The sequence below is a fragment of the Rhinolophus ferrumequinum genome, chromosome 8 (genome assembly GCF_004115265.2).
Source record: "Rhinolophus ferrumequinum isolate MPI-CBG mRhiFer1 chromosome 8, mRhiFer1_v1.p, whole genome shotgun sequence".
NCBI lineage: Eukaryota > Metazoa > Chordata > Mammalia > Chiroptera > Rhinolophidae > Rhinolophus > Rhinolophus ferrumequinum.
Genome location: NC_046291.1, coordinates 82,694,692 through 82,708,355, shown reverse-complemented (window position 1 = coordinate 82,708,355; position 13,664 = coordinate 82,694,692). Strand labels below are relative to the sequence as shown.

Sequence of the window (13,664 nt, the reverse complement as noted above, 5' to 3'; positions counted from 1 at the left end):
CCTTTATTAACACAGTGAATTGTGTTGACTGACTTTTGAATATTAAACTAATATTTCGTTTCTGGAATATACTCCACTTACTCATGGTATAGTATGTTTTTTTAATATGGCTAGATTCAATTTGCTAATATTTTCGGAATGATTTTTGCTTGTATGTTCATGAAGGATATTGGTCTGTAGTTTACTTGTAATGTCTTTTTCAGGTGGTAGTACTACGGTGGTACTGGCCTCAAAATGAGTTGGATATTTTTCCCTTTTTTACTTTATAAAGGAGTTTGTGTAGGATTGATGTTATTTCTTCGTAAATGTTTGCTAGATTTCACTAATGAATCCATCTGCACCTGGAGTTTTTTTTGCAGGGAAGATTTAAAATTACAAATTCAATTTCTTGGTAGATACAGAGTTGGTCCAATTTCCTATTTCTTTTTGGGTCGGATTTTATAGTTTGTTTCAATTCCATTTATGTTGTGAAAATTATTGGCATAAAGTTGCTCATAATACCCCTTATTATATTTCAGTATCTTTAAGATTAATATTGGTATCACTTCTGTAATCCCTGATATTATTAATTTTGGTCTTCTCTCTTCTTTTTCCTTTACTAGTTTAACTTGAGATTTATCAATTCTAGTGATGTTCTTAAAATCCAACTTAGATTTTATTAATTTTATTATTCATTTTCTATTTAAACTATTTCTTTTATTGTTTTTTCCCCTTCTACTTATTTTTGGGTTTCATATGCCCCTTTGTTTCTGGTTTCTTGAGGTGGAAGCATAGATCGTTGATTTTAGATTGTTCTTTTTTTCATTATAAGTTTTTTAATGTTATAAATTTCCTAAGCACCATTTAGCTGCAATCTACAGATTTGGAAACGTGTGTTTCTTAGTTAGTTCAAAATATATTTCCTCTTTTTTGTGAGTGACTTTTTGACCCATGATAAATTTGGAAGTGTATTATTTAATTTCCAGGCATTTGGGGCTTTTGTAGGTATCTATTGATTTCTATTTTAATTTCACGTGGTCAGAGAACTCTTAAGATTTCAGTGTTCTGGAATCTGTTGAGTCTTATTTTATGTCCCAGCACGGAGTTTCTTGGGGGATGATCCATGTGCACTTTAAAAGAATTTGTATTCTATCATTTTAGTGTTTTGTGGGGTTTTTTTTTTTTTTTTTAAATTAAAATGGAGTTCACATAACATAAAATTAGCATTTTAAAGTGAAAAATTCAGTGACATTTCGTACATTCACAGTGTTTTTGCAACCACCACCTTACTTTAGTTAGTTCCAAAACATTTTTATCACCCCAAAAGAAAACTTGGTGCCCATTAAGCAGTTGCTGCCTATTCCCACCACCCAGCCCTTGGCAATCACCCATCTGCATTATGTCTGTATGGATTTTCCTATTCTGGATACTTCATAGTAACAAAATCTTGCAATATGTTACCTTCTGTGTCTGGCATCTTGGACTTAACATAATGTTTGAGGTTTAATCCACATTGTAGCATGTATTAGGTTGGTGCAAAAGTAATTGTGGTTTAAAAGTTCAAAAATAATTGCAAAAACCGCAGTTACATTTACACCAACCTAATATCAGTACTACATTTCTTTTTATGTCTGAATAATATGCCATTGTAGGAGTATGTATACGCCCTAATTTGTTCATCTTTTCAACCAGTGATGGATTTGGGATGTTGCCACCTTTTGCCTGCTATGAATAGTGCTGTGGTTTATTACCTAGGAGTAGAATTACTGGATCACATGGTAATTCTATGTTTAATGTTTTTAAGGAAGTGCCAACTGTTTTCCATGGTGCCTAGTTTTAAATCACATTACTTGTCTTTTTGTTGTTGAGTTGTAAGAGTTCTTTATGTATTTCAGATACTAGACCCTTATCAGATGTGTGATATGCAGGTATGTTCACCCAGTTTGTAGATTGTCCTTTCACTTTCTTGACAATATACTTAATGCACAAAAGTTTTTTTTAACGTTGATGAAGTCCACTTGATCCATTCTTTCATTTTGTTACTCATGCTTTTGGTGTCATATCTAAGAATCCATTGTCAAATCCAAAGTCATGAAGGTTTATCACTTTTCTTCTAAAAGTGTTATGGTTTTAGCTTCTAGATTTAGATCATTTACCAATTTTGAGTAATTTTTATATGTGCTATGAGGTGAGGGTTCAACTGCATTCTTTGTGTATATCTGTTTGTTCCAGCATCATTTGCTGAAGACCCTGTTGTTTTTCCCATTGAATAGTCTTGGTATCCTTGTCAAATCAGTTAACCACACATACAAAAGTTTATTTCTGTACGCTCACTTTTACACTATTATATATTTCTATCTTAATGCCAGTACTGCACTATTTTATTACTGTACCTTTGTAGTAAGTTTTAAAGTCAGGAAGCGTGAGTCCTCCAACTTTGTTCTTTTTCAAGATGTTTGGGCTAGTCGGATCCCTTAGGATTCCATATGAATTTCAGGATTGGCTTTTTCATTTCTGCAAAAGAGGCCATTGGAATTTTTATAGGGATTGTATTGAATCTGTATATCGTGTTGAGTATGATTGCCATCTTAACAATATTAAGTTACCTAATATTAATGAACATGCAGTGTCTTTCCATTTAATTAGGTTGTCTTTAATTTCTTCTATATTCTTTTGTTTCTGCATTTAGTATTTTGTAAACATCAAGTGAGTCAATGTGGTATCTTTCAGATCTTCTACATTCTTCAGTAATTTTTGTCCAGTTCTAGGAATAAATGATAGTGGGTTTGTTTGTCTATTTCTCCCTTAAATTTTGTCAGTGTTTATAGTATTTGAATCTACATTAAGTAATTTATATTTATCATATCTTTCTGATATGTTGACTCATATTGTGAAATATTTTTCTGTCTCTAGTACTTTTTTTTGTCTTGAAACCTATTTTATCTGACTCAGCATTCTTTTGATTAGCATTTAAATGGTATGTCTTTTTCATCCTGTTATTTGCAACCTTTATATTAAAAGTGTGTCTTTTACATACAGTATATAGTTGGGTTTTGTTGTTTTATCCAGTCTGATTGGAGTGTCTAGTTCTTTTGTCTTTAATATGGCTCTTGACATGGTAAGATGCAGGTGTGCCACATTGCTGCTTGTTTCTGTTCTACCTGCTTCTTCCCCTGCCTTTTGTATTATTTGAACTCTTTTAGCGTTCCATATTACTTCTTCCATTGCTTTTTTATCTACAGCCCTCTGATTCGTGTGTTTGTGTAGCTTTTTTAGGGACTATGATGTTTATCTTTAGCTTATCACAATCTACTTCATGTTCATAAGAAACTGCAAGTAAAGTATGCTAGTCATGTTAGCAGTATAATTCTATTTGCCCTCTATTGTTTGTGTTGTTGTTGTCATACATTGCTTGTATGTATTATAAAATACAGTATTATAATTTTGCCTTAAACAGTGATGTCTTTACTTAAGAGAAAAAAAAGAATATTATTTATACACATAGGCACATACTGAAAAGTATGATAGTAGATAAGATCTGAAATCAGGATATACTTATTGGTTGCTGATATCGCCAAATTAAGAGGTCACATATGTATTGTGTCTGATGTTTCAAAGACAGAAGAACATTACAGTAAATTTAGGAGATTCTTGGCTTATAGTTGATCTAGAAATTCTGTCCGTAGCTGGTTTCCAGATGAAATGGACACCCTTTAAGATCTCTACAGATCTCTGTTCTTTTAGAAGTAACCCAATCAGAAAAGCAGAGCCTGAGAGAGCCCATGAACCTAGTAAAGTTAACTTACCACATACTTCTACCTCACTGGATTATTTATTCTAAATCAAATTACTTTAAAAAAAAATTCAAAACTGATATAAATAGCTCTGGAAGGAAAAAAAGGCAAGCTACTCTTATTGGCATTTTTTTCAGCTTCATTAAGGTATAATTGACAAAATTTGTATTGGCATTTTAATTTGCGTTAGAAATTTGAAAAAAATTAAGGACTGGAACCAGTGCAACTGTGCATTAATGTTGGAAAGGAGAAACTGACTTATTTATATACAATGATTACTATTCAACAGTTGAATAGAATGAACTAGCAGTGCATATTTCAACCAAGATAAGTCTCAAAAACAATGTTAATTGCAGAATAAGTTTCATTAAGTTATAGTAGAGTACCACAAATGTAAATTAATTGAAATCAATTTTATTTATATATATATGGATATATATACACATACATACACACACATACACACACACATACACACACACACAAAATAGAAGTTTAAAAACATAGGAATGATGCATTCCAACTGCAGTATAATGGGTTTTCTGTGGCGTGTAGAACAAAGCAGTACTGGAGTGATCCTTTCACTATTTCAGTACTGTCTGGTTTTGTAAAAGATAGAGGAAAATCTGAAACAAATAGGACCCCAAAATTAAAATCGACTAAATCTGATTGGTGGACATAACGGTAGGTGTCTTTTGTTACATATACTATATGTTTGAAATTTTTTCAAAAATTTTCAATTAAATTTAAAGCTAAGAAAAATCAGTCTTCAGGTGATTGGTGTTGGAAAGAATTATTACTCATTACACTCTGATGTTCCTCTTCAGAAAAAAGTTGTTATTGCGAGTAGAATTGATTTCCCCTCCATGCTTGTCCTAGATGCCAGCCTGTTACTGCGCTCCAGGTCACTGTCACTCCAGTCAGCCTCAGTACCGCCCCGTCCCTTCAGTTCATTACAGTTCACATCTAAACCAACCACTGCCACAGCCTGCCCAGCAGACAGGTGAGTAGTATGTCTGAGGTCATTAATGCTTCACTGTGGCTATTGCTTTTTTTCATCCTGCTTGATTACAGTCTTACTATTAATATTAAGATACTGCCACACTTAGTCTACCCGGGGTCTCAGATATAGGCATACATATGAATAGGCAAACCAGCAAGAATAAAAGAGTGGGCAAATCTTAGCACCTGCTGGAAAATGCCACTGTCAGGTTTATATGCAAAAGGGTTGGGGCCATAATAAGGAGATGGTACTGGGCTGCGCTGTGTGGTGAGCAGCTTCCTGCTGTCATAGTTGAAGCCTTCTCTGCAGCCTGGTAATCCACCTATGGTTACAACAGAAGAGTGGCAAAGCGAGTTAAGATGTCTCCTGAACAGCTAACCAAGACAGCCTAGCTTGGATTGGGAACTCTTGCCTACTGAAATTTTCTTTATGTGTTAGTCTCAGTGGAAATGCCTTTAAAAGGACTGATGTTCTTACACATCTTCTTTGTGTTTTGTTTTTCAGTTTGCTGGTGTCTAGTGAAAGGTGTTTTTAAACCAAATGCAATCTAAAACGTAGGCATGTCAAAAAAATCCAAACTCAGTATTATTTTCTTTCTACCCCTTTCACATTTTCTTCAAGCATTCAATGAAAACAATTGATCTCAGTGTTGCATAAAATTATCTTACTAATTTTACCGAACTCATTTCTCTCTGTGCTTCCCACCTAGATGTGTACTTCTGCCCCAGATGTTTAATAAGGTATTTTTTTCAGCCTTTCATAACTCTAGGTGTCGAAGTACAATTTTTTTGGTTTCTTTGGATCCTTTTTAGCTGCTTGTCACCATTGGAAGGTTTCAGACTACGTCAGCATGACTCACCGAGGCCACGTAACCCTCACCCTCCACTTAAGCAGTTTCTTGCTCTTGATATTGTGTGGAACCTTAATGGGTGCTGCACTTTCAGGAGGAAGGCATCTACGCCGAACAATCTGATGAGAAGTGTCCTTGCTTCTCCTCACTTGTGCGGTCTTCAGTGATCATTGTAACTTAGCAACTTACTTTACAAGATATAATTCCTATTTATCATCCTTGCAAGGGAGCTTCCACGTCCTTCTTCTGTTGCTCCTAGGAGTTGTCTTGTATGTAGGATGTAGGTTCTTCCTTTTTTTTGTGCTACTGGCCCTGTATTGTCCCGTATGTGTGATAGATGTTCTTCCAAAGGATGTTTAGTACAAACATTAGTCATTTTAGCCAACATAGAATTTGTCCTCTCTCTCAAATATGACTCTTTAGTTTCAGGTTTTCCTGAAGTTTAATAATACAGTCCACTTATAATATAAACTAGTGTATTCTATAATTTTGAAGGGCATCAAAAGTTGTTCTTTATACATAGAAAACATTGGTTGTGACACTGCTCATTAGCTTTAATAACGTTGTTTTATTCTTGTAGAAATTATTTTTTGAGTTTTCCTCGGCCTGTGACTGACTTTTCATATTATTTTTGTCATTATTTTTTTTCTTCATAGCTAATGTCATGATAATAAAAAAACAAATTTACCTTTATATTCCCCATGCAAGTACCTCGTATGTGACTAATTCATGTAGTTTGTTAGTACACCCTATTAATGAGGCAAGCAAAATCCTTTGGTCCATACTTGTGTGAGCTTATTAGTTTTGTTCTTTTTTAAGGTTAAATTTTTGTCAAATTGCCTACAGAATTAAAACTTTTAACCACAGGTTGGACCTTTGAGCTTGTACAAATACATCTCTGCAAAAAATATACCCAGTTAATGCAAAATAGCTGAAAATGACATTTCTAATTGAGGCCAAAATGTCTGTGTGACAGATAGCATGTGTTTATCATCAGTCATATTTTAATTTTGGGTTTTTGAATGCTAATTATGGAAGCAAATATAAGTTAGGTCACATCTGGAGAGTACAGGCACAGAAAGAGAATACATCTGAATAGCTGACATTGTGTTTGATTCATACAGTCAGTCATAACACTTTATAACTAGAGTTAGTCCTTTCAGTTATTTTATGCTTATAGCTTAAGTTAGTTGAATTTCCTTTAGTTTCAAAAATAGAAGAGAAATAAATCCTCAAAGCATCCTTATCTAAAAAGGAAAAAATTTTTCATGCTAATAAGTAAAATAGAAATTCTCCTTTAAAGAAAAATTTGGTAGTGCCAAATATAGTGTTGGAAATTATATTGAACAATTTTATGGAATTGGTAGGATTTGAATATTTTAAAAAGTTACAATCGGGGCAGCCAGTTAGCTCAGTTGGTTAGAGCAAGATGTTCGTAACACCAGGGTTGCTGGTTCAGTCCCCTCATGGGCCAGTGTGAGCTGTGCCCTCCATGAAACAACTACTTGACTTGGAGCTGATAGGTCCTGGAGAAACACACTTAAAATAAATAAAAGTTAAAAAAAAAAAATTAAAACACAAAGTCACAAATATTTATTTTTTAACAAGGTTACAATCTAAATACTTTTTTTGTAGTTAGTGATTTTTTGTGTGTTTGTTTGTTTTTGTTTTTTAATGTCAAAGCTTAGAGAAAAAAAAATGTGCATTTATGTTTGTATGCATCCTGATAGAAAAGTAAAATGCACTGGGGAATCGACAAGGCAGTTTTTTGTTTCTGATTTTTTTTCACAGATTTATAGCAATTTCTGTCTTAGTAATTTACATTTTTATATGTAAACATACTTGTTGGATTTCTTTTTCTTGTTTTTTTCCCTACATTCCACCATCCAAATCTGATTAAAATTAGAAATTGTAACATCTTATATTTTTTTCTTGTCAAACAACGTTTAGTCAAGCTTATTATTTTCTTTTATTACATAAAAGATTGAAACTAATTATTCGACCAAATAATGAAAGCATTGATAGATTTGGAACAATTTTTCTTCACTAAGACACAAATAATTTTTAAATGTTTGTATATGAATTTAAAGAAATTTTTCCATAAATTATTACACTCAATTAAATCAAGTATTCTTAGCCCAGGTAGAGTATGGGCAATAAAATAGGATTTTTTCTTATTTTTCCCATTTGGAAGCAGAGAGAAAGTGGGGGACATATCTCAAGGAAAAAATTCTTTGGTCTTCCATCCATGTTTGTGCCAGAGGACCACAATAGTTTTACTGATCTCCTTGACAGTAACCTCCAGTGTGCTATGGGAACTGAACTGAAATCAGTACTAACATTACTGCTAAGGAATGAATATACAAATCTTGTGTAAATGTGAAACTACCATGGTCATACAAAAGAAGGCTTGAGGCAATCCTTCTGTTCAACAGAAGGAAAAGAAATTCTGGCTACCAAAGGCTTTTCAGACAATGTATCATATAACGTGAAAGAAAACAAAATAAGAGGCAAATCCTGACAGCCCTTATTTGTTTTTAACTGGTATTAGGCGTATCCCTTAAAGCTTCTGTGTTTCAGTTTACTCATTTTCACAGTAAGGGAATTTTACTGTATTCTCTGTTGAAGCCTCTGTGTACCCTAAAATTCCATGATTCTGTGTTGATCTTATGCGAGTCATTTCTAGTTCAGAAAAGTGGAATATTAGAGAATTGGTTTGCAATAGTTTAGTGACTTACTATCAAGAACTGGAGTTATATAAGTAACAATTTCAGAAGATCTGGTTGCTTGCGTGTTGCAATAATAAGGATCTGTTATCTTAACGCTTTACCACATAACTTACAGCTTGAATACTGTAATGTATAGTACATATAAGGAGCTTGGTATACTTCAGGGAGTCATTATAGCAGAGATTTTAGGTTTGTGAAGCCCTGGCTGTTTTCTGTGTAGCTGCTTTCATTCTTATGACTCTTTTGTAAAGTTTGCAGCCTCACCATATATGTTTAATATTTTGCAATAATGGGCCTTGTTCCTGAGCTGTTGGATTCGGGGCCGTAGCACTGTCTGAGAGGTTTACATTTCTCACAGTGAACCGGTCTCTTTTTCAGCTGCTTCCTGGCTTCTTTTTACTCAGGTTTCCACTGCCCTTTTTTTTTTTTTTCCTTTTTCTGTTCTGTTCTTTTCTTTCTTTCTTTTTTTTTAATACTATATTAAGATATTAATATTTGCTTGTATTTTCCATTTATTGTAATGGCTTTTAATCATGCATCATACTCAGCAATAGAGATTTGAATTTAAATGACAACCTTGGCTTAATGTAATTTACCATTTAAAAATTCACGGAAGCTATTGCTTTAATTTCTTTTCCAAAGCAGATTTGGATGACAGATTCAGTTTGGTGTGGAGCTTTTCTTAAAAGTTTAATGTCTCAAGTATGCCAAACGCATTAGCAAAAGTCAAATACATCTCTTTTCCTATTGCGACGTAACTTTTTAGGAACATTATTATACATTAAAGCATGCCATCAAATAAGATACCTAAAAGCATTTGAAGCTACTTAGGCTCCGACCAAGGATATAATTCAGTTTCCTCTCCACCCCCCAAACTGATATTACATGCATGTGGGAAGCAAAATGACTGTAAAACTAAATATCAATGCATTATGTCTTCAGTCTTACCTTTTCAAATAGCTCAGAACCACGTGGTTCCAAACTGATTGAGCTTTTATTACCCACAGACTACGATAGGGTACTAACTACACCTGATGAACTAACTACACCATGGGAGGAAGATTTTAGGATAAATGGTCTGTGAGATGCACAGAATATTGGCAGCATTGCAGGGCACAAGTTTAAAAGTAACTAGGATATAAAAGGCAAGCCTACTGGATAAGCAGGGGAGGGGTGATACTGATAAAGGATTTAGCTATCTCAAATAGGGTCTCTAGCACAAAGTCAATTTCTTTACTGACCACTTGGACTGGAGTAATAGGAGTTTTGTATTTGTATTACTGGACTGGTGGCCCTGGCTATCCTTGTTATTTCATTGATTCTGTGAGCATTTCTTAGTATTGTGTGACCAGCATAGATTCAGACATTGTATAATACCTACAAATCCACCTATTTCCCTTTTCCCTTCTCCATTAACCTGCCGCCACTGAAATCTGGAGCCAAATGTATCTGGTAAGTACCCATAGATTTCCTTGAGTTGTACAGACTCTTTCATAGGACTGTCATTTAAATATAATAGCTGTGAGCTGTAACCTCTATGTCACTGTTTTTATTTGTTTTTTGTGTTTGTATTTATGTTTATTTTAGGCACAGAAGTAGGAGAGCAGAGGGTGATAGAGGAGAAAGAATAGTGAAGGCAAGCTGGCCCTATGTCTTCTTCCAAATTCACCGAAGGGGCTATATCATTAGTTGAACTTCCCTGCTTACTAAAATAGTGCCACAGACATAAGATGGACCAGGATTACAGACTTGAGGTTTAGATAATTTGGAAACAGTTTTTCTAAATTGTCTTTTAAATACCTAGTTACCGAAAAATTTAGAGTTGGCAAAATGGCTCATTAAAAAAAAAAAAAAATCTTGCCCTCACAGTGCTACAAGTTCAGTCTCGAAAAAAATTAATAATACTGTTAAATGAACCTTAGATTTATAGCTGTCATGACTAAGTAGTTCTTCAATTCTTTGTGTTATCTTTCTGATTATATCTAACCTGCATTAAGAATGCTTTCCTTTAACACAAATGCTAGTTCAAGTTCACCTATGTGAAATAAAACTAGCCTGTTATAGCCTGGGCAATACTTTTCTGCCAAACACTGTATTTCCTTCTTGTTCTCTGCTCTATTCAAGTGAAAGGGAGTTAAAAATAGAATATTCTTTGGAGCCCTCCAGGGAAGTGCCTGAGCCATCAATTTATATTGTCCTAGTTCTCTCAGCTTGCAGAATCGATTGTACTTTTCCCTGAATGTGCTGGATGGAATGGGATAATATTGCAACAGTGCAGTCCTTTCACAAAGGAGAATGGCAGTGTTAAATAGCACCGATATTGAGATATGGATGTTTATATTCTGTTGTTTAGTATCAAATTGGCCTTGCTTACTTTACAAAACAGATGTTTCCCCACAATATTGACACAAATTGCTGTGAAAGATACCCTGTTTTCCTCCAACTTCTAGGTTAAATTCAGCCATCTCACAGGAATGCTCTTTTTTTTTTTAATTCTGATATACTGAAGCACACTTTTTAATTGAAACAAGAATAATTTAGGTAGTTGCCAAGTTGGTGATGTATTGTGTCAAAATACTGGAAATATTCTTCTTGTAGTATTTTATAAACGTAATGGTGTAATACTTTTCATTCTCTAGGAATCTATTTCATCCTTCCTAATCTTCAACCTTCTCCCTCTTTTCTAGATCATGGGATTTTTTTTCCTCATACTTGACAGTCTTCAAACTATATTTTTGAAATTATTAGGACTATGTCCTTCCCCCTTCCTTTGTCTGAATAATTAGATAATGAACCTGAGCCACCATGTGCTTCTCTGAGTAACAGTCTGTAACAGTTGATGCTCAGCATCCTGAATATTTAAACACAGTTTCATAGGAATTTGTGAATAACTTGAATACTTCCTTAAGACGTAAACTTTATTCAGGAAGTGTGCCTAAAGCGAGGCATGCCTATAATTAGATGATCCTTTTTATGTTGTTAATAAATTACTAATGTTTTTGTCTTACGTAGACAATACTTAGGTTCTTGTTTTTAATTTGATTAGTAGAATGTAAGATTTTGTTTGTTTTTAGTGCTTTCCAACTGAATATTTATAGCTTTGCTTATGACTACAGTAACTTTTTAACCATCACAGATCATATGGTCTTATGTCATTCAAAAAAGTCCAGTAATCTTATTGCAACTTTTAATATCCTGCTCTTTAGAGTATACTCCAAAATTATATACTTTTTATCCAGTTCTGGATTGTTATAATTATTAGAATAAATGATCTCATCTTGACTTCTGGAAAAACAGTTTAGGTACTGTCCTAATGCTAGTAGAATTTGCCTTCTGGGGTACCAGTCATACAAAATATTAAATACTAAATGATTAGCTTTTTTTTTTTTTTTTTAATCTGTGACAGCCTTAGAAAGATTCCTCGGGCCCTGACAGCTTCCTGCTCATTGTGGGTCAAACCTGGTGGGTTTTCCTGCCTCGAGTGTAAAAATGAATGTAAAACTACTGAGTGTATCAAAAAGAGCCATTGCTTCACAAGAACTTAAAGACTTCACCCATAATACAGAATACAACCCTTCGTACACAGGTGTCCACGTTAAAGCTGGCATTGTCCCACTGGATAAAGTCTGAGTTCTTGGCAAAGCACTCACCTTTGTAGAGAAGAACGCCAAATACATAAAAATTCTGTGGGAATCTTCTGTGGGATATGGCAACAGAGTATACATTTTGAGCAGGGGCTGTCTTTGAGGCAAAATAGCAAAGCTAATACCCAAAGAGGAGCACTGGAGATTGACATGGAAGTACTCAAGCTGAGAGAGACAGACCAAGGGAGATGAAACCTGAAATACATCACCATTTGGGCATCCTCTTCCTCTTCCTAGTTGTTTTGTATACAGGTGAAATCTAATTATAACAAGGCAAGGAAGTGGAACCATTGAAATGCAGATGTCACATCCAATGCCTCTTGGGAGTAGTGGGCAGAACAAGTGAAGGAGAGGCTGTCCCAGGGAGAGGGCATTATTGGCCGATCATATAAACTCTTATACCTGGTCTTTTTTCAGCCCCCAAGTGCATGTAGTTACCATCTGGACTAACTGCTCAGCCTTTCACTCTGATTCCTAATGCGAATAGCAACGCTTGTACTCACAAACAATCTCCCAATTCAACGGACAGAAATTTCCTGGTTGATGGATAATTCTCTGTTTTCCCAAAATTAAATATATCTTGAGACTTAGGTATGTTAAATTACAGTAAAAGTCTTCATTAACCAGAATTCTCAGAAAATTGGGAGAAGGCCAGGTGTTTAGTGTTCCGCTTATTTGAGCAGTATAACTGGAATATTCTTTCTACTTCAACATTTGTCCTTGAGAAAGGTAAAGTTTAGAATCGTATTGCTGTGTGCAAATCCTAGCTACAACACTTACTAGCTGGTGACCATGGACAAGGTATGCACCTCTCTGTACTTTGGTTTCGTAATCTGAAAAATGGGAATAATAATTGTACGTCTTTCATGAGGCTGTGAACATTAAAATGAGTTAGCATATGCAAAGTGCTTAGAATGGTGCCTGATACCTAATAAATGTCATGTAAATACTAGCTACGAATATTACATTATCATACTATGGAAGAAAGGAAAATTAGGTAGTATTCTAAATGAAAAGGCATAGGAATTTGGGGCTAAATTTGTGTTTGGGCTGAATTCCAGAGTGGACATGGGAAGCTGACATATTCTAAAGTATTTAGTCTTATATCTTGTTAGCTTCTTCCTTAGAGTTCAAAACAGTTAAGTTCTTTTGTCATCCTTTTATTATTAACTTGAGATCTAAATATGTTCTAAGAATATTTACTTAAATACTTCCTTCCCAGAGCCTTGTAAAATCCCTATTAATCAGTTCTGGAAACATTACATGGAAAAAGGTTTTGAAAAACTGTGTGTCATATGGTCCCATTTCTATAAACGTGAATGGGTATGTACATTGCTATCTATGCACAAAAAGTAAGGCTACCCATATATACAACATGTGATTATCTGTAATTGTTTTTACAAAAATGCTTTTCTCCAAAGTGTTTTTTTGTTTTTTTGTATGTTTCTAATTTTCTTTCATAAAGAACTATTTTATAATCAAATAAAGCTTTTTTGAAAGGCTTTTAATGTTCAGTTTTTATGGAAATGTTCAAATAACACTTTAATTTCCAGCTTTACGTATTAGATATAAACTAAAACACTTCTGTGTTCTTCCTTATCAAGTAAGCACTTTGCGGTTAATTACATGAAATCTGATTTAGCTGCTGTGCATTTTTTTCAGGAG

The 13,664-nt window shown here is 34.2% G+C and overlaps 1 protein-coding gene across 15 annotated transcripts in view; it reads left to right on the top strand.

The window, feature by feature from the left end:
• R3HDM1 (R3H domain containing 1) overlaps window positions 1-13,664 on the top strand; it is a 169,811-nt gene that overhangs the window by 106,623 nt on the left and 49,524 nt on the right. For all 15 annotated transcript variants that reach the window (XM_033112141.1, XM_033112151.1, XM_033112147.1 and 12 more), the window contains one exon: window positions 4,653-4,776. In XM_033112141.1, coding sequence (XP_032968032.1) covers window positions 4,653-4,776 — 124 coding nt within the window. The remainder of the gene's footprint in view (window positions 1-4,652; window positions 4,777-13,664) is intronic.